This window comes from Rhipicephalus microplus, chromosome 2 (assembly GCF_043290135.1).
Source record: "Rhipicephalus microplus isolate Deutch F79 chromosome 2, USDA_Rmic, whole genome shotgun sequence".
Taxonomy (NCBI): Eukaryota; Metazoa; Arthropoda; class Arachnida; order Ixodida; family Ixodidae; genus Rhipicephalus; species Rhipicephalus microplus.
In genome coordinates this window covers 216,186,903-216,208,115 of record NC_134701.1, presented here as the reverse complement: position 1 = coordinate 216,208,115, position 21,213 = coordinate 216,186,903, and the positions used below count along the sequence as shown (strand labels likewise).

Sequence of the window (21,213 nt, the reverse complement as noted above, 5' to 3'; positions counted from 1 at the left end):
AAAGTGTGCGTGTGCCACCTCTCGTTTAGTCCTTGGAATGTCCGCTGGATGGCGGTGCTTCTATATAGGGAATAAATGATGAAAAGATGCGAGATGGTGGTACTTGGAGTGTTGAATAGAGGGACGAACGGACACGTAGACAGATGCATGGATGGACGCATGAACGGACGCAGGGGCGGCTGCATGGACGAACGCAGGGACGGACGCACAAACGGACGCACACACGGACGGGCTGATGGACGCTTGGACGGTCACACTGACGGACGCATGGACGGACGGACGCAAGAACGAGTGGACGGACGAATTCTTCGCCCCACTCTCCATTATTCACTCCGTGGATATGCTGCAATTTTTTTTAATCTGTGGTGCTCCTTTCAAGGCACGGCCAATGCTCAACGAAGGCACAATTCAGTACAATAAATATATCTGGAGTTTGACGTCCCAAAACCACGATATGGTTATTAAAGACGCCATATGTTGAGGCCTTCAGAAGTTGTGCTTTCTGGTGTTTGTTAACGCATGCTGGTATCACACATTACGCGAGCCTCTATTAGTTTACCTCCCAAGAAATGCGACCTCTGCGGCCGGAATCGAAAGCATGACACTCGAGTCAGCAGCTTAACACGCGAGCGACTGATCCACCGAGCCGGAAAGCTCTAAGTACAGTACAAAACAATACATCATATACGTTGTGACTACAATAAATGCCTAGTATCTTTAATATCTAACAAACGAATGCAGTTTAGTCATGGCTCTGCATGAATGTTAAAGGACCCTTGTTCTAGCTCACTATGAGGGTCTCAAAACCACAACGAGTTCTAAGACGAGACAGCAGCTTCTTTCTTGCTTTCAGCCCCGCCGTGGTGGTCTAGTGGCTAAGGTACTCGGCTGCTGACCCGCAGGTCGCGGGTTCGAATCCCGGCTGCGGCGGCTGCATTTCCGATGGTGGCGGAAATGTTGCAGGCCCGTGTGCTCAGATTTGGGGGCAACTTAAAGAACCCCAGGTGGTCAAAATTTCCGGAGCCCTCCACTACGGAGTCTCTCATAATCATATGGTGGTTTTGGGACATTAAAGCCCACATATCGATCGATTGATTTCTTGCTTTCACTACAATTTCTACAACCTCCATCGTCTCCTCGCCACTTATTTCTTCTGAAATATACGTGCAATGCCAGTGCCTAAAATTCAGCCAACCAAAAAACAGGAACAGTGCGGTGTGCTGTTTTCATTACGCTCAGAATCTGCGAATCAAACTGTCACATGTCACTACGTCTACGGCGGCAGAACTTGCGGCTTTGCGTGACGCCCTAGAGTACATAAAGTCCCAAAGACCGAGTAAATGGGCTGTGTTTTCCGACTCGAAACCAGCCCTACAGAGCATGCAGTCAGTCCTTCGACGAGGTTGCCATGAACAGTTCACCTACGAGGCTGTCAAGCTTGTTCACCACGTCACAGAAACAGGCCACGAGGTCAAGTTTCAGTGGCTTCCTGGCCATTGTGGGATCAGTGGTAATGATTCCGCAGACAACGTGGCTCGCACATCGCACCAAGAAGAGCACACTCTTCCGATTCCTTTGTCAAGGACTGACGCTGCAAAGCAACTTCGTCACCTGGCACGTAGTCTGAGTCTGCAGGAGTGGAACACCCCAAGCATAAGACATACGAGTCTATACCAAATAAACCCTCGACTGGAACTTCGACCTCCATCCGGACTTCGTCGACGTGAAGCTTCACTTCTTTGTCGCTTTTGGTTGGGGGTTGCCTTCACAAAAGCATATAGAACCCTCATCGGATTGACCAACAATGCGGAATGCGACGTCTGCTGCACCAAAGAAGACATCGACCATCTGATATGCCATTGCCCTTGATTTGCCTCTGAAGACAAAAGCTTTCAGACGCATTGCGAGAATGGGACGATCGGCCACTCTCTGTGCAGATGCTACTGGAACACCGTCATCGCCTTTCGTCGGCTGAAAAAGCAGTCAAAGCTGTTTTGTGCTTTTTGACGACTACAGGCCTACTGACCACCTTTAACTTTTGTGTAGTGTGACCGCTGCATACGCACCAGTCGATTGACTGACAATCCTCCTTTTTTGTTTTTTCTCCCTCTCTTTCTCTTCTCTTTACTGTCTCTCTCATCTTTATGCCCCCTTCCCATTCCCCCAGTGTAGGGTAGCAAACCGGGCATGTGCCTGGTTAACCTCCCTGCCTTCCTTCTTATTGTTCATCCCTCCCCCCCCCCCATGATTTCATGCTTTTTGATTGCCGTTTGTGCACTCACGAACGCAGAAAACCAAATGAAATCAGTTCGTCGCGCACAAATATCATGCGAGACAGCGCAGATTGGGCATGTGGCTGCATAGAAAAGCGGAAAAGCCAATATTTCATGACAGATACATCTGGCACATCAGCCAACCGAGAGCTTATTTCGCCCCCACGTCACATGAACGAACGGCTCCTGCCAATAATTGCCCGCAGAAACGGGGAATGCCAGGGAGAATGCCGTGCTCACTATTCGTACTTCCACAGGTGGTGTAGTGGCCATTTAGGGCTCAGTCACACCGACAACAAGCAGCGGTCGTGCCACCGAGTTACTCGCAAACAGTCACAAATTGTCACTTTGGTTGCAGAATGACTGCTTTGGCTCAGTAGCTTGCTGTTTCATTTGTCCCGCACGTGACTGCTAAGCTCGCAACCAATCGCTGCAGCGAGACACCACGTAAGCTGATATTACGTGGCACGGTTCGTGCAATATACGTGCTTAAAGATGTAAATTATGTGTGGCGAACATTAAAAACCTCTCGCAGGTGAAAACATCTGTCACCTTGAGTCCCCTTTTGGGAACAAGTCGCGAACAGTCATGCGACCTGTTCGAGTCCCAGCTGTGCATGAACGTTCAATATTCGATGCACGGGGTGGGTTAAAGAAAACAGGAACAGTGCGGTGTGCTGTTTTTATTACGCTCAGAATTTGTTGGGAATATAGAGATGCTAGACTGAATCTTCATTATATCATTGATTATTACTTTAGAGCTTCCCTGCCATAATTCCAATCATTTGAGAAGAAATGTGAAACAACAGAGAAGGATAATTGCGCACAGTTTCCAGTTGTTTACAAAATCATGGTACGACAATGCATTATTATGAAGCTACGCCTGAGCGTTCTATAAAATCACTCAGTACCTCAACTGAGCGGCTCCCTAGTAACTGCATTTGTGCAGAACATAGAAAATTCAGTCGTCAAAATTCTTTAAAAAGCGTCTTTACCGACTTTTGTTTGATCTGTTACAAAAAACAAAAACTAAAGCACAAAATAATTTACAAGCAATTCTTGGCCAGTCCCCCTGAGTTGAGATGAGCCATAGTTGAGGCATCATCATCATCATCATGTTATGATGATGATCGTCCAAAAGAAGCGCCCCGTGTGCACTCCTAAACACTGTATAAAATATGAAACAAGAACTCTATTCTTTTGAATACAGAAAAAGGGCAATAACTCTAACAACACTCGCTGTTCATACAGCTTACAATATCTGAAACGTTCTTAGCACCTCAAAACGTTCTCGCGTGAGTGCACCACTTCATTCGCATTTTCTTCAACAGCTACGTATTGCTCCCTGTTCCCTAATGCATTTCCCATTTTATAATCGGGTTCCTTAGCTATTCTCTTAGGCGTGGCAAACAACTTTCACGCATTATTTGATAACCCTATAAAACGACACTTTAAGATGTTCTTTTGATTTACCCCAAGAAAAAAGAAGTACAGCGAAGATTCGACAAAAGCGCATTAAAATTTACCACGGCGAGAAACCTGCTTTCTGTTTCGCAATAGCCACACGAAACTGCGAGGAGAGTGAATATAATGCTGCGTTGCCACATGAAGGCTGAAAATGATCAACAGCGCTTCCGCCAAAAGGAAACCGAGTAGTATGCGCACTTGAAATAAGAAGCAAATAAAAAAGCTGCACCACTGAGCCTTGAAAATAACGCTGACGATAGCGCGGAGTACGCTTTTTGTGGATGTAATAGGGGGAGATATGCAAATCCACAATTTTTTTTTTCTGTTTCTCATCCACACGCTATGAAGGCGTGCTTCTAGTTAAAGCGAAACAGCATAAAAAGGAAGACAAAGTGGGGCTAGCCGCCCAACTAAATTTGTCTTGAGACGCCGCCGCGAAAACTCTGCGAGAAATGCGTCACACCGAGTGATCGTGCACGCCTGCAAATGCAAATTACGAGCTTCAGCATTCGGTATGGAAACAGCACTTTAGATGGGGCTTTATTTCTCCGTCGTGTGGCGTTTTGATGCCTCCCGGAATGAACAGAAAGCTTATGCAAGACGAGTTGCACCTTTGCGATTCATATTCTCAAGTATGAGAGCTTTTGTTTATTATGTAGTTTCACCTTCTTCACTAAGTAGTTAGCTCAAGTTTGCCGCTGCTTTCAGCTTTTTGTTTGGCGTTCTGTACTTACAGATGACTAGCAAAAAGCACGTATCGCAAAGGACGTTAATTTTGGTATTTCTAATGAGAACGCACTTCTGCTGTTTACTTACTCACGGGCAAAAAATTTTTTTCACCTCATAAACGATACAGTTTTCTCATAATATCTAGAGGGGACTCTGGCACTACTATTGTTCAGCCACCATGAAGATGAACGGTAATACATAAATTTTCCTAGTCTTCGCACTTGTGGGGTTCAAACGCACTTGTGGATTTGTTTATTGGTGTGCTTTGGTTTTGTTTAAAACCAAAAAATAAAAAAAATGGAAGATCCCGCGTACAGTGGGGATCGATGATATGAGAAGAACGAATGATAAATGTTGATATGTCACCTTAAAATAAGCAATATAATACGAGGTGGAAGTAAATGATGCCGTTCATGCCTTCCGTGCCATGATTATTATGTTTCGACATGTCGTTTAACTTCGTCATCTATTCACGTCACGTGATACCAAATTTAGCCTATGTGGAGCTAGGGAAACGGCCACGAGCACGCTATGAGCGTGGTATGTTGTCATGTTATTATATGACACCTGTATCACGATTATCATGCATTGCACCAGTCGTATATTTGGTGATTCATTGACGTCACGTAACACCAAACTTGGTATATGTGGAGCTAGCAAAACGGCTGCGAGCGCATCATGAAGGGCCCATTATACTCCAGTGTAGTGTTGACGCGCGTGCACGCTGGACACAGTGACTTGTACGTTAGCGAAACGCGAGCCTCTGACGCCAGGCGCGACCAGCGTCCGTCGGCGCGGCACGACGGCAACAGGCGCGAAATGCGACATGCTACATTTCGCGCCGATTTGTTTCCCAGACAGCACTGCGTCTCCCTCTTTTCGTGACGGAGGGACACCAGACGCTCTCAAAGACGCATGCGTAAAAGCAACGCAGCACGGCGCGTGCCTGCGAGTATATGGCAGGACCGGTGCCTGGCGTGGCAACGCCCGCGTGACGCAACGAAATGAATGCCGGCGAGCACGCGCACCGCTTCACGTCAAAATCTATTGGTGCCTTGACTGTGGCATGTAGTCAAGTTCCCACGTGACACGCATATCATGATTATATTGTTTGCCCCAGTCACATACCTTCATCATGCATTGGCGTCACGTAATACCAAATTTTGCATATGTGAAGATAGCAGAACCGCCACGAGTGCATCATCAGTGTGTCATATAGTCATGCTGTTACATGACACGAATGTCGTTATTATCATCTTTGGATGTGTCATATACATATGTCGTCCGTTCGCGTCACGTAATACCGAGTTTGGTACATGTGAAGCTAGCGAAACGGCCGCGAGCGCATCATGAGCGTGGCATCTAGTCACGTTGTTACATGACACGCATCTCATGTTTATCTTGTTTGCACCAGTCACATACCTTCGTCATTCATTCACGTCCCGTAATACCAAACTTTGTATAAGTGAAGCTAACGAAACGGCCACCAGCTCATCATGAGATTGACATGTAGTCATGTTGTTACATTACACACATGTCATGATTTTCATGTTAGGGTCTGTCGCTTGTGTTCGTCATGCAATCATGCCATAACATACCAGTTTTGTAACATGCAATGTGAACTAAACCACAACAAGAGCCTTAGGACTACGAAATGTAAATCATAAATTTCATGACATACATGTCATAATTTTCATGCTATGACTAGTGAGATATGTTCTTCATGCAGTCATGTTATGCCATACCAAGTTTGGTATCTATTTCATTATTGAAACGGCCAGAAGAGCTTAAAGACGTAGGGTGTTAGATAGATAGATAGATAGATAGATAGATAGATAGATAGATAGATAGATAGATAGATAGATAGATAGATAGATAGATAGATAGATAGATAGATAGACTCAAAGTCGCCGAAGTTCACTACGAAATGCTTCGCAATTAAAAGAAAAGGACGGTGGTGAACTTTGTGGTCCGATTTATTTCGCTGAGCCTAAAAATAGTTGAAATATCAAAGTGAAACAATTGAGCATTTGCTGATGGTCGTCTCGTGACAACGTGGCTCCAAGTCACACGAAGCTAAACTTAGCCGAAAGTACAAATAATAAGCTATTATGTATACTATATCCGTCATTACCATCCACGCTCGCGCAAGTGCCATGCGTTGCAGCTCCAATAGACACTAGCACCTGAACTCCCTGTAAAATAAACTCTACGTCTTGCACGACCTATTCGGAATGCGTCTATTCTTCCTTCCGCAGTGCATATTTCACTTCCTTCTCATTTCTCGTTTACGTGATTTTCGCCTCTAAAGCGCGACTGCTTTACTAACAGGTTTGGCGCAAAGGCGAAGAAATGAACGCGTTATTAACATGTTGGAAGGTCACACGTAGAAAAGCGTGCCCCGCGTTTCTAACGCACAAATGACGCCAGCAATGTAGTCACAGGTCCAGATAAACGCGAATAAGCGTCTCAGTTGTTACTTCACTGTGTCTGAAAAGCGCGCCCTTTTTGCAAACGGAGACTGCCACGATTACAGTGACCTTTGTGCACCCGGTAACTACAACAGAATCATTACAATGAAAGCCCAGAGCCGGCGAAGACGTACGATCCTCCCCACCGCAAGATAAGGGCGCACGAGTGAGCATCGCCCCCTCCACTCCACGGCGCAAAGTACGTTTGGGAGATCAGAGTGAACGCCGCCGCGTCTTGACGATGTGACGACGCGTGCTTATTGCGACATCTTCCTGGTAATGCTGAAAACAGGATAGTTCTCCCCGAGATGCCCGTCAGCAGTGGTAAGTGGTAGATATAGATAGCTTGCCGTTTGAACTGCTCACAGCTGGTTATTTTTTCATCCACTTTTCTTTCTTCTTATTTACATTCCATTGGTTCTAATAACTTCCCCTATACATTCCTTTGCATTACTGTCCATTAGATCTCATTATTATTGTGTTAAAACACTGAAAAACGAGCCCTTAGGTATACACTTCTTTCCCTTATTCACTAACGAGCGTCTCGTACTGGCAGACTGGATGTCATTATGTTGTATACGAGAGACTATTGATCAGCTGCCCGCTCGTAATAAGTTCACGTGCTACGTGACGCCACATATGCGCATAAACGAGTGTTTCACACTCGTCCCACGGCTTAATTATGGCGCTGACTGACACTCCTACTTCTAAATTCACATATAAACCTGAAAAAGTGGATGGAGGGAAGGCCGCTGTGATAGCTCAGTGGTTAGAGCATCGAACGCGTTATTCGAAGGTCGTAGGTTCAGTTCCTGCTCACGGCTGGTTATTTTTTCATCCACTTTTCTTTCTTCTTATTTACATTCCATTGGTTCTAATAACTTCCCCTCTACATTCCTTGGCATTACTGTCTGTCAGATCTCATTATATATATATATATATATATATATATATATATATATATATATATATATATATATATATATATATATATATATATATATATTTGTCTGTCTCCTTCTGTATAAGCTGAATTTGTCAGCCATTGAAGTTTTAAGGACCCCTTATGGACCAGTGTAAATAATGAGAGACCCATCAGTGGGAGATAAAGTATGTTATAAATTAACGCAGCACGCCGCGTGAAAGAAGTGCGTCATGAGAGCGCAGCTCTTCGAGCTTTTCCTTGCACCGGTTAGTGTGAATGAAAATTATCATCATCATTCAATGGCTCCACTCGCTTCGTCCTCTTTAACTTATGCCTCGCTCCCGCAACACGTGCGCCAATTTGTCTGGCGTGAAATAGAAAACGTGTAATGGGCGCGTCTGTTACGTAACTAAAAACACGTAATGTAACGCAACATTGCGCAAGAGCTCAATGTTTGAAGTGGAAACATGTTGGAAATTGCATTTGTGTTCGCGTGTGTGGTGTTTCTAGTATACTTGCGAGTGAAGCATCAAATAAAGTTGAAAGTTGCGCCTACCCTCTCCTCCAGGTCTTGTGTGTGTGTGTGTGTGTGTTTCTTGCGCTCGAAATTGTCGTCCACTATGTACTGGCTCATCAAATCGCGTCTCGTTGCATCAGCTTGTCTACCACTGTTACGAGCGTCGTCTTAATTGTCGGTGACGTGTTGTAACGAGATGGCTTTGCGCTCTCCTATAGTGGAGTACCAACTACTCTAAATCGTTCAACATTTTTTTTTCTAAACACAACAACAAGTATTCAATAACGTAACATAACTCACAATACTGAAATCAGGTAGCGTCGATCAGAGAACGTGAAGTGATGTGACTAGAATTATGTAACATAAGATGCTGGCGCGACTAAAAATTCTGTACCATTAGTCACGTGCCTGGAATATTCAACAACGCGTAATTACTAGTCACGGGAAATGTCTCCGCCAGAAGGCAGGTAACAGTTACACATGTGACGAAACCGGCATCACGGGAATGGTAATAAGGCAAAATCTCTAGCCAAGTGTACCCATACTAAATACTACTAGAAAATCAGTATCTCTACGAGAAGCTGGGCGTTACTGGCAAAACTTAGCTAGGTCGAACGCTAGGTCCGCTAATGGTTCCAGCCTTTCACCACTGATGAAATCTGCGTACTTTCTTTATTTCGCCTAGGCAAAAAATGGTTGATGTTCCGCGCCAATTTCATCTCAACAGCTTGTCAATAGGTCTAGATAGATAGATAGATAGATAGATAGATAGATAGATAGATAGATAGATAGATAGATAGATAGATAGATAGATAGATAGATAGCTAGATAGATAGATAGATAGATAGATAGATAGCTAGATAGATAGATAGATAGATAGATAGATAGATAGGTAGATAGATAGATAGATAGATAGATAGATAGATAGATAGATAGATAGATAGATAGATAGATAGATAGATAGATAGATAGATAGATAGATAGATAGATAGATAGATAGATAGATAGATAGATAGATAGATAGATAGCAGTAGGCTGCGGTTCATATGCGACTTCAATCATGGAGTACAAATGAGCGCGGGATTTTAGATAACAGCTCCGGATTATGACCCAGAGTATATCCGGACTCCTTCCTCACAGCTCCTCCCCTCGTGAGTCCCTTCAGTTTTCCGGATGACCTGACTGAAGGCAAAAGAGCAGGCGCAGCGTGCATCATCTCCGAAGGTGATCTGCCTATCACCATTGAGTGGCTGAAAGACGGACTGCCGCTGCATCCGGAGTTAGAAGCGTCCGTTGCCAAGGCCAACGACTACACCTCGTTTCTGTCGTTCACTGGAGTGCGCCAGCTGCACTCTGGGAACTACACATGCGTCGCGTCAAACCCAGCAACCTCGTCCAACTACAGTGCAGAGATGATTGTCCGAGGTGAGGGCCGCTTCCTTTTCGATTGGTTATGTACTCTCGCTTTGCTGGATCCGTGTGGCTGCAGTGATTTCCAATATCGTAAAGTGATTGGTGAGTGCCTTAGTGATTGGTCCTACTGGGGATGACATGTTTAGTCTACCATACTTATGCAACAGAACTTCTAGCACCAGTTTATTATACTATTTCTTGACAACAGTGCATTTTACCAGTTCATTTTAAACGCAATTAAGTTGAGCAGTGGGTACATGATAAAGATTCTTTGTTCCCACGTCGTGTGACTGGAGCCTCGAAGATTAATTACTCGCTGTTGTGCGACGAGAATAGCAGTACGAGAACCTCGGTGATGGGACAGGGCGTGTGTCGATTGAGTGGTGAAAACATTCATAAAACAATAAATCTTTTCAAAAATGCAAATTGCTTTCAGACGTGTTATCCCCCTCTCCTCACGGTACTAGGTAAGAAAGACTTTCTCGTTTCATCTTCTGAAGAAAGACCACATGTGTTTACAGAAATTTATTCTCACGAACAATGAACATTAACTACAATCCAAGTGGACATTGCGACGGAACACAACAGCCACAGACACTCCAAAAATTGTTACAAAAAGATATGTTAACGTATGTTTACGGAACACAACATACACAGATACACAATACTTCTTAGAAAAATATATGTTTACACATGTACAATACATGGTAAACGAAGAACACACAAATGAAATGTAAAGATATATATGTTAGGTATTTACAAAGTATTTTTACGAGTGACAAACAAAGATTAACCTCCCAAAACCAGGCAGGCCGCTTAAAAAACTCATTCATATTCGCGAAGTGAATGCTGATGATGGGGAGAATTATTACGCATCATAACACGAGTTGCGGCCTCCTTTTTTGTTTTCGTTGACAGTTTTATTTTTGTTTTGTTAACGTTTTGTTTTGTAATATGCTTTGATTGATTGGTTGGTAAATGCCGGTGCTTTCCCGGTGTTGTGGCATTATTGTTCTCGTTGGCAGCATTTTTCGTTGTTCATAAATGTTTCGGTTTGTGCACATAAGCTACGTTTGCTGTAGACGCGGGGCAGCAGTTTATGAGCGGAGGGACATTGTGTGGTCTTAAAGTGTTTTGCCTCTAAAAAATAGGCGTCTTTGGACCTGATTATCAGTGTTATGCAATGTGAACCTCCAGATTTTAATAATTTCACATACTGGCTGTGCGAATAAATTTAATCCTGGTGCATAGTTCTGGTTCACCCACGTAACAAGTACAATTGTGAAAGACCGTACACCCACCTGCGGTGTTTATTCAAAACAGTTCCCCCTACGTGGAGACAAGAGCCAGTTGACAAAGCTGCCGTGATGGGCCAAGCGGTGACGTTTGACTGCCAGGCCGATGGGTTTCCTGTACCCGTTATTCGATGGAAAAAGGAACATAGTAAGTAAAAAAAAGATATTCATGGCTTTTTGAGAAATTTGCTTATATTCTACAAGTCGTTGTATGAGTGCGAGTAAACATGAAGCGTATAACCAAATTTAGGAGGCCATCCACCACTACGTATGAAGTTCATGTACCTGCTCACTTTTGATTTTTCCTGAAAATTTTTGGGCAACCTACATTGTTTTTTCCTTCAGACCTCAGAGTTGTTTTGTATTCTCCCAATATTATGCGACAAAGTGAACTTAACGGAAACAGCTCTTTTTTTCTTTTGCGTGTGCCCGCAATGCGCTCTTATGTATAAAATAAATAACATGCAGACGTTATGCAAGCACACAAATAAAGCTCAGCCTAGTTCACGTATCTCTTTTCTTTTTCTTGTTTTTTTTCTTTTTACTGGAACGATTAGCTTAGAGTTGCTCAGCGTGCATGTGACGTGGCTTGCAAGCTCAGCTTGCCAGTCTCTACGTGGGACTGAGACGGGTACGTGTCGTGTTTCGCTGGACCTCAAAAAGTTGTGTTAAATTCAATAAGATCTGCTTCTCTACAATACTGTAAACCGTATCTATGAGACGTGGAATCTGCATGTTACCTTGATGGTTTCATATCTTTTACGACACTGGCGCTTTTTTTTGCTTTTTCATCAATAAATGGAATGCAGAATAGTTATGCTTTTACTTATCTTCATGTAAACATGATTATTATCTAAACAAATTTGCCCCACCCAACTGTCTTTCAGGAACAGAAAGTGGTCGGGAGTTCGCGGTGATTATCAGCAACGCCAACGTGCAGATTTTAGAGAATGGTTCACTCAGCATCCGTGAAGCTGATCGCTTGGACGCTGGCCACTACATGTGTCAGGCATTGAACGGAGTCGGACCTGGAATATCGACTGTCGTCAAGCTAGACGTACATGGTACGTGCATAACGTCTTTTGATATTCATAATTTCACATAATATTCTCGCGTTTCCCCTTGGTGTGCGTAGTAATGAACTGACCAAGAAAGCGTTCTATTTAGTCTCTACGATCGCACGAATAGTGAGGATACGCACGATCGATAATAATATAAGAAAATAAGGAAATAATTTTCTTTACACTTCAACGTTTGTCGAAACGAGGTCGAGCTGGTGAACGTATTATTCATTTGCTGTCTGGAATACAATAATGGATAGGTTGACGATAGACTGAAAAGGGCACATTGCGAGAGCTATAGATGTTGCACGATCCGAAAGTGATGTACAGTCAAATAAAATCTTGCGTTTAGCTCTACAATGAATGACGTTCGAAATTACAGCCGCGTCCATAAGGTTCTCTTAGCCTACTGCCATCTTTATGGCCTCTAGCCTACAGAGAAAAATGAATGCTAAGTGTGCTCCACCTTAACTGTTCGCCAATTGTGCCGTATATTTCTTTCCACCTTGTATAATGAAGCGGCTTCGTTTTGTTTTTATTCGGAGCCAAAATAGCTTATATATAACGTCCAAAACGTATGAAAAGCTTGGAAAAAACTTGGAATAACTTCACGAAGGGAACCCTGGCGGTATTCGCAGCAGCAACGGTGCGTACGGCGTTGACCTGGTAGAAACAAGCCTTGATGAGGATGCTTGAAGAACGGTTTCAAGCCAAACTTGGCGTAGCGTTTACTCTAGTAAACAAACAATGTCACCACTCGCGAACGTGTCAGCTTTTCTAACCCTCGCAACGCCTGCGACGGCGAGGTTAGGCGTAATCGCATCAGCGGAAGTTTCTGCGGGTGAAGGAGCGTCGTCTTCTGGTGTGCTCTCGATGGCAGATGAACGAGCCGAAAGAGTGTTATCATTCGATGTGCACTCGAGCATTGCGAGTGGCGGAGAGGGTGAATCAAGAAAGAGGGGGCACGTAGAGACATATTACAACGCGTGTGTTAGGCGTGGGTCAGGTTTATTGCGCGTGAACCAAGGAGTTGGTGGTATTGCGAATGGTGGTTATGGTAGCGGTGCAAGTGCGCGGCAGGCGAGCGAGTGAGTGACGTCAGTGCGCACTGCGAGGGCAGCGTGACGTCACTTGTACGGAGGGACAACGTTACACAAGGTAGTCAAAGAGCTGCCTCACATCTAAGAATCAAGAGAAACAAGAATGACTGCTTACAAGCCTCAGTTTTCAGAAGTCATTTGAACTCAAAATGTATTTTGCTAGGCGACTTTTTTTCCCCTCTGTGGCCCTTCGTCAGCACACGTTAACTATCTTTGCCTGTAATTGTATTGAAATTCTGAACTTGGTGTCAATGTTTCTCCGGTATCGCTGCCAGTCTGACATTCGTAAATAATGTCACGAGCCTATGACTGCATTCGCCGATGATTCTTTTGGGCCGGCCTCTGCCATTCTGAGCGACAGTACGTGGCGGCGTGTTACCTTCGTCAGAAGCGCAAGGCACTTGCTCTATTGCCTGCTGGTAACTCTCAGCTTATCTAAATACCAGAAAAACCTTTCTTTCCGAGTCGGCCTCGATCTGGAATAAATAAATGAATTAATGAATGAATGTTCTTTATTTCACACATATATGAAACAAAATAAGTCAAAACTGTATAGTCTTATACACATTGGCTAGTGCTTGTCTCACTGGAAGTGCACATAACAAAAACTATATTATATCTAATTAATATAGGCAGAGGAAAACAATTCAAATTTCATATTATCTCACAAGAAATGATCTTCATCTGCAAACAACACTCACTTGAATTTGAAAGAGCAGACAAAAAAGTCACAGCATATCCACAGAGAAAATGATGATTAGTGGGGCGAAGCATCCGTCCGACTATTCGTCCGTGTGTCCGTCCGCCCATACGTGCGTCTATGTGTTCGATGGCGTTCGAGAATGCAGACGGTGCGCGGGTAACACCGATCAAACACGAGCCAAAGAAGCCGAGCGCAAGTGTGTTCAACGCACCGGTGCTCTGCATCGTTCATGCCCCACCAATGATTCGCCATGTACGGCGACTATCCAGGAGACCAAGAGAGGTACTCGTTCTCCGCTAATTGAGGCAAAGCACGCGCAGCAGCCAATCGGAGAGTAGCGTCAGTTCGCAGAGTAGTGGCAGAGTAACGCCATCTAAGAAATGAGACGAGAAATGGTCCCCCGTTTCTTTTGCCGTCTTTTCTTTCTCGTCTCTTCTTCTCTCGGTTACGCGTGATGCGTGACAAGGTTAGACTAGGAGGAGCGTCGCCTTTAAAAAAGAAGTACATAACTTATAGTTTACACAAATTTTAGTCATTATGGGCTTACAGAACTGCAGAATGAATCTTGCAGTTCGAAGTAACAATAATATAGCTGTGCTCTAGTAATAGCACGACAACTTCAGGAAGAGACAAAAAGGACAGAAAAGAACGCTGTTCCTTTTTACATCAATAATAGTTAAAATATAAAGTTTAATTGAAAGAACAAGAGTATTACTACACCCAGCAAAGGAAACACATAAATTGCAATATAAATATGCATAGTGATAAAATTACAACCTGAAGTATCAGTAAACTGATGCAGAGAAAAGGACTTCAAAGTAGTGTTTTTCAGTGATACGACAACGTCTGGGTATTTTTTATAAAATGAGGTATGCCATTTCAAACTTTAACTCCCGTGTATTATATTAGTCGTGTGCTATAGGCGTTTTTTGTGCGAGGTATATTGAAATTGTTAAAAGTTTGGTACCTCGTTAGGTGTCCGTGTATACGCATTAATGAAGTAGGCAATGGTTTATTTTTTAATAATACTCTTAATAGATCTGACTAATTTTAATTCGCGCTCAACGTCGAATGGTAAGATCTTCAACCTAGAGGACAGGGGTCTGCTATGCTCGTAGTACCGTGTGAATGTAATCGTGCATATAGCCCGTTTTCACAGCCGTCGTACTGGCTCGAGATAACAGTCGTATGTTAAACCCCAGGACTTCACGCACTACAGAAGGTGGCTGTTAACTAAAACAAAGTACAAAATGCGCAAAATATAATATCAAAATATTCGCGAGCTTGCAAAAGAGCGTAACAACTTGGTGCTAGTTTTGAGAAGAATGTGTCTATCTAAATCTGCCAATTCAAACAGCTGTCTAGAACAACACAGAAGTAAGTAAAAAAATCAGTACACTTAAGGCAGCAATTATTGATGTAGAATTGTACATCACGTGGAGTGGGATTTATACCGGAGTTGAATTACATATATCTTGTTTTTTTGGCATTGAGGGTAAGCATGTTAGCTACAAATCAATCAACCGGCTTGGCTAGTTCGGCAGTCATTTGTTTTTCTATGCCGGACGAATTTCTTTCCGATAATAATTAGGGCAGTATAATCAGCATACACAATCTGGGCCTTTTTCCCGCATCAGTTACTGGTCAGAAATGAATGGCCGTTGCTACCGACTACGCAACGCGGTATGCCGTCACACGAGCGCTTCCCACCAATGGCGCTACAGACGTCACCAATTTAATTCTTCATGACATCATTTTGCCCCATGGTGCTCCTCGTCAGTTGATTACAGACCGTGGTCGCTGTTGTTTATGTAGAGTAGTCGACGACCGCATGAGATTCTGCTCGACCACTCACAAGTTCACACTACGGCGTACCATTTGCAAACGAACGAACTCACCGAATGGCTAAACCACACTCTGACAGATGAGCTCGCAATGTACGTTTCGGAGGACCATGAAAATTGGGACATCAACCTACGTTTTGTGACATTTGCATATAACTGCTCGCGTGACGACCCAACTGGCCTTTCACCTTTTCGTCCACTGTTTGGCTACGGCCCATCGTTACCCATCGATACCATGTCTCATTTTGACGCTGACTCTGACTGCCTACGCTCGTGATGCGTTATAGCCTGCGCAGAAATCGCCCGAGATCACGCCCCCCCCCCCCCCCAAAAAAAAACGAAAAACGCAAGGCCAGCGTGGAAGGCACACCACCGTCACAGTGAAAGCTAGAAGAGCGCCCTTTCCGAGACTTTTCTAAACACTCATTGGGTAACTGCTGCAAGCCCACTTGATAGATGCGTACTACGGCAATAATAACAAATATTTTAGGGTAGTAGGCCGGCATTCGCTATGCCATTTTTCGTCACTCTTCTGAGAAGGGTGGTATCCGCTAAAAACTTGCAAGTAATTTTGTGCCATTTGTTCATGCAGTAGCTGACGACGATGAGAATTATGCCAGTCGATTCGTGAAGTGATAAGATTTTTGTCATGAAGCCATATCAGAATTACTTGAAATGTTCGGCCGAGCCTTCTTGAATAAATATAAGTGAAGGCTTGTAACATACTGTCTGTGTTTCTTTTTTCCTTTTTGTTTAACACGCAGTGGCTGCGCACTTCGAGCGCAAGTTCCATGCTCTCACAGTCCGTCGGGGCGACAACGTTGCTTTGACTTGCCGCGCTGTCGGCGAGCCGCCAATAACGGTTACGTGGTTGCGAGACAGGAATGCCTTCAGCCCTGCGTTGGAGCCCAGGTAGGTAACTACTGCTTTTTTTAACCCGCAACGATGGTCTAGTGGCTAAGGTACTCGGTGGCTGACCCACAGGTAGCGGGATCGTTTCCCGGCTCCGGCGGCTGCATTTTTGATGGAGACAAGAATGCTGTGTGCTCAAATATGGGTGCACGTTAAAGAACCACAGGTGGCGGAAATTTAGCGAGCCCTTCACTTCGGCGTCTCTCATAGATTTATGGTAGTTTTAGGAAGTTAAACCCCACATATCAATCAACTTACTGCTTTTCGTGCAGGCAGCGAATTGAATGCAAGGTTAACTGCACGCTCGTTGAACGCAGTGATATCGCCTAAACAGTCGTAATACTATTTATGAGCTCTTTTTATTATAAATCAGTACACATGCCGCGACCACTCATATACGTGTATATATGCCCTGTGCCGCTAGAGCAGGCGCTGAAAGAAATGAAGGAAGCCGCAGGAGTGTTAAAGGGCCACTCACCAGGCCCCATGCCGAATTTTAGTTAGACAGTGGAAGTTGTTGGGTGTCCGATGAGGAACGTTTTGCCACAAAAATTTTTCGAATCGGTTCATTACGAGCGGAGAAAACAGGTTTTTTGAAGCGGCGCGAAACGAGGCTGAGAGGAGACGAGTTCGAAACCCTTGCAGCTCCTCCACAAGCCAAATCTCCTCCCCACCCTTTCCGGCATCCGACCATGAGGTGACGTGCGCATGGCTTGCTCAAACAAGTCCAACCCCCGAGCACACGAGCAGCGTTGATTTGTTTACCAGCGTTATTTTGTGGTATTCTGCCTGTTTCTGCGGGATGGTTTAGAAACGCTGGCTTAGATGCGGTAATGTAGATGAGCACAAAGAGTGCCCGAACGCGTAGGAGCGTTCCACGGCGGTCGTCTGCTCAATGCGCTGACCACGGGAACCCGAACGCATGTGAAATGCTGGCACATTAGCCCCGCATCTCGTAGCATTTCACTGTAAAAATATGAAAGAAAAACGCGCACAATTTTTTTATTGCGTCTCATTATTAATTTCAAGTTTTAATAATCTCTTAAAGCAACAAATACATAAACTACGCATGTTGTGTTAAATAACTTTTGCCATGTCACGTGGTATACTGTTGACAACGTCAGAGCAGACTCGTCTACGTATAGGACCAACGTCACTGCATTGCCGTGTACGTAGAGCCATTCCTACGCCCACGTCATGCTCTCATTCTCTACGCGTGCGGCTGCAGAGGGGAGGGGGAGCAGCTTTCATTTTAAAATTGGACCCATTTCCGTGGCGCGTAGCGTTGCAAATTTTGGCAGACGTGATCGTGAACGCCTTGTCTACGCAATGCGCTTGTCAGCTCAAAATTGTCAAACCTGGTGAGTGGCCCTTTAAAATTGTAACACATCGCTTCCCAAACACTTGCACACAGGAAAACACCACACACATAAACACAAATGCGTGCACAGATAGACATATACAAACACACAAGCGTGCACCCATAAACAGACACAAGCACACACACGCGCACACACGTGTGCACACGCACAATCAAACACGCGCGTACACGTAAACAGACACACTCACACAAATACTCACACACACACATACACAGACACAGACACACACACACACAAACATGCACACAAACCCACACACGCGCGAAAACACAAAAACGGGCTTGCAAATACAAACAAACACACTCCCATACACACACACGCGCGCGCGTGCCCCGGGAGGTTTTACGTGAATGGAGCTGAATGCCCTTCCATGCATGCCTTGTCCCCCCGTTTCTTGTTTTTATTATTCCGATTAGCTTTCAGTCATCTATTCGAACAACGGAGTTGCAAATGTCGCCTCGAATAATTATTGCAGTCTCGCGTTCTACTGTGAGAGGCGTCAGATCACCGACGTCTACGTGGAGAAGCGATGTCAGAGCAGAGATAACAACGTAAGGTCATTCCCTGCTGTGCGTCATCCCCTACACATTGGGGCATGCACCCGAGAGAGGAAGTGCAAGTGTCTTTCTGTTTGCCATAAGACGTTTTCCCTCGGCGCATAACGTTGCAAAGCTGGTGAGACGTAAACGTGACAACCCAATGTATGCAGTGAACTTGTGTGCTCGAAATAATCACATCAGGTGCAGGTTCTAGAAAATTTAAAGTTCAATTATCCAGTAGTCTTGAATATGGAAAGTCGACCAGCCAAATTTTAGGTTTTTGTATGGTAAAAATCAACTCTAATTTGATTGATTGATATGTAGGGTTCAACGTCCCCAAATCACCTTATGATTATGATAGACGCCGTAGTGGAGCGCTCTGGAAGTTTCTATCACCTGGGGTTCTTTAACGTGCACCGAAATCTCAGCGCACGGGCCTACAGCATTTCCGCTTCCATCGAAAATGCAGCCGCCGCAGCCGGGATTTGGATCAGCAACTGAGTACATTAGCCTCTAGAACACCGCGGCGCGGCACGAATAAACTCTACAAAGTTACTTTTCACCTGAGAACATTACTTCTTAACTTATTCCTAAATAAAGAAATAAAAAAATCACAACATACCCATGGGGTGAATGATGATGAGTGGGTAAAGCTGCTAGGGTACAACGGTAAACCCTGAATTATCTGTTCATTTCATTCGTTTGTCCATTCGTCCGTCCGTACGTCCGCCCATCCATCTGTCCGTTGGTTCGTCCATCTATCACACTAAAGCAGGCGTTTTCTACGTTTTCCAGTGGAGCGAATGCTGCAGCACCATCTAGTGAGCATCCGACTACTAGGGGTGGCTACAGAGAACGACGAGAGACTAGCCTACATCCCAAGGAGCTTCACCCCATAAAAAATAACCCTTCCTCTCCATAATGATTTTGCTACATTTCAGCTGAGCAAGTCAAAGACAGAGTTGCTAGTGAAAAGTGATTGTTGTTAGCCTTTAGGCATGTTCGTCAGATGTGGTTTTCAGAGACAAAGTCCCCTTGAATTGTTTTAAAGCTAGGCACACGTAATTTCCAACGTGATAAATTCTCGTAAGGATGGGTCTAGCAAGAGAATGTCATGATATGTTGAATTTTTATTGATGTTAAGCGTCTCTGATATAATACATTCATATAAACACCTGTTAATTGATGTTTTTGTTTAATTGTTCATGTCAGCAGTGCCTCCTTGTCAAGATGTCCGCCTCGTCGCTCGATTTCGCAATGAGGCAGCGGTTCCAGTTGGTTCTCCACAAACTCGTGAGGCAGCGCTCGTTGCCTTACCCACTTCCGGCGGCAGCGTAATGCGGGACGTCCGCCAGCATTGTGTTGCAAGCACTTCCTTGTCGGTCAAGTGTGATGGCAACCTCACAGGCAGCATGACGCCAGCTTTGTTGCAGCCGTTCGCCGCATGCGTTCCACGTTGCCATCCGCGGAGAAAAAAAAAGGGGGAGGATGTGGAACTAGGTTAACTGACCACGTAGGAGGTATTTAGGACAGGGGGCATTGATGTCGGAATTGCTGCTGAGGCATGACTTCAGCACGCCGTAAACGCATGCAAAATTTGAGAACACTGCTTTGAATGTGCATACAGCGTTGATGACATACCCTCTATGATTGCCTTGTGGTTATGGTGCTTGAATGTAGACCACAAGTTCCTGCAATAGCGTTTAGGCAGCGGCGGGCGTGTTTTCGTGCTGAAAAAATGCTTGAGTCCCGTGTGTTCAGGTTCAGGCACATGGTATAAACCATAATGCACAAACTTATTTCAGGCAGTGGGTCGCAGTCGCGAAATTTAGTCTTGGAAGGGCCGGATCCAGAATAGAATGTGAGAACAAGGAGGGGGGTGGGATGTTATAGTTCGTACAAGTTGTGAGCGAACGCTAACATAGAAAAAAAACCTTACATATCTCATAAGGGTGATTTCTGAAGAAAACTTAGGATCAGCATTTCATCCGACAATATGTCAATACCGATCTCTAAGATGAGTAAAATCGGAACGCTTATTCTGAAATGCTGTTTTTGTTTCAAGATTGCGCTTCAACACATAGTGACTAGAAGGGGTGATTCACAAAACAATGCTTGAGGCCAGATATGCCTGTGTAACTCACGAGGATACTTATCATGAAAGAAAAAAAATGGAACGAACGGAGCCTAGTGCGGGGCCGTGGGCCGCAAATGGGAGGTTCGCGATTCACGTGTTTGAGACCGCTGCGGTAGACAAACCTGTCTGGTTGAAACTTCTACAGCTCTACACTGACGCGTCTCTCACGAGAATACTTATCATGAAAAGAAAAAAAAATGGAACGAACGGAGCCTAGTGCGGGGCCATGGGCCGAAAGTGAGAGGTTCGCGATTCACGTGTTTGAGAACGCTGCGGTAGACAAACCTGTCTGGTTGAAACTTCTACAGCTCTACACTGACTCGTCTCTCACGAGGATACTTATCATGAAAAGAAAAAAAATGGAACGAACGGAGCCTAGTGCGGGGCCGTGGGCCGCATCGCGATTCACGTGTTTGAGACCACTGCGGTAGACAAACCTGTCTGGT

At 44.6% G+C, this 21,213-nt stretch overlaps 1 protein-coding gene across 1 annotated transcript in view; it reads left to right on the top strand.

Annotated features, from left to right (window-relative positions):
* Positions 1-21,213, top strand: part of LOC142774850 (cell adhesion molecule Dscam1-like) — a 331,807-nt gene that overhangs the window by 278,554 nt on the left and 32,040 nt on the right. Inside the window, exons 11-14 of the mRNA XM_075875992.1 lie at positions 9,522-9,806; positions 11,118-11,237; positions 11,977-12,153; positions 16,562-16,709. Coding sequence (XP_075732107.1) covers positions 9,522-9,806; positions 11,118-11,237; positions 11,977-12,153; positions 16,562-16,709 — 730 coding nt within the window. The remainder of the gene's footprint in view (positions 1-9,521; positions 9,807-11,117; positions 11,238-11,976; positions 12,154-16,561; positions 16,710-21,213) is intronic.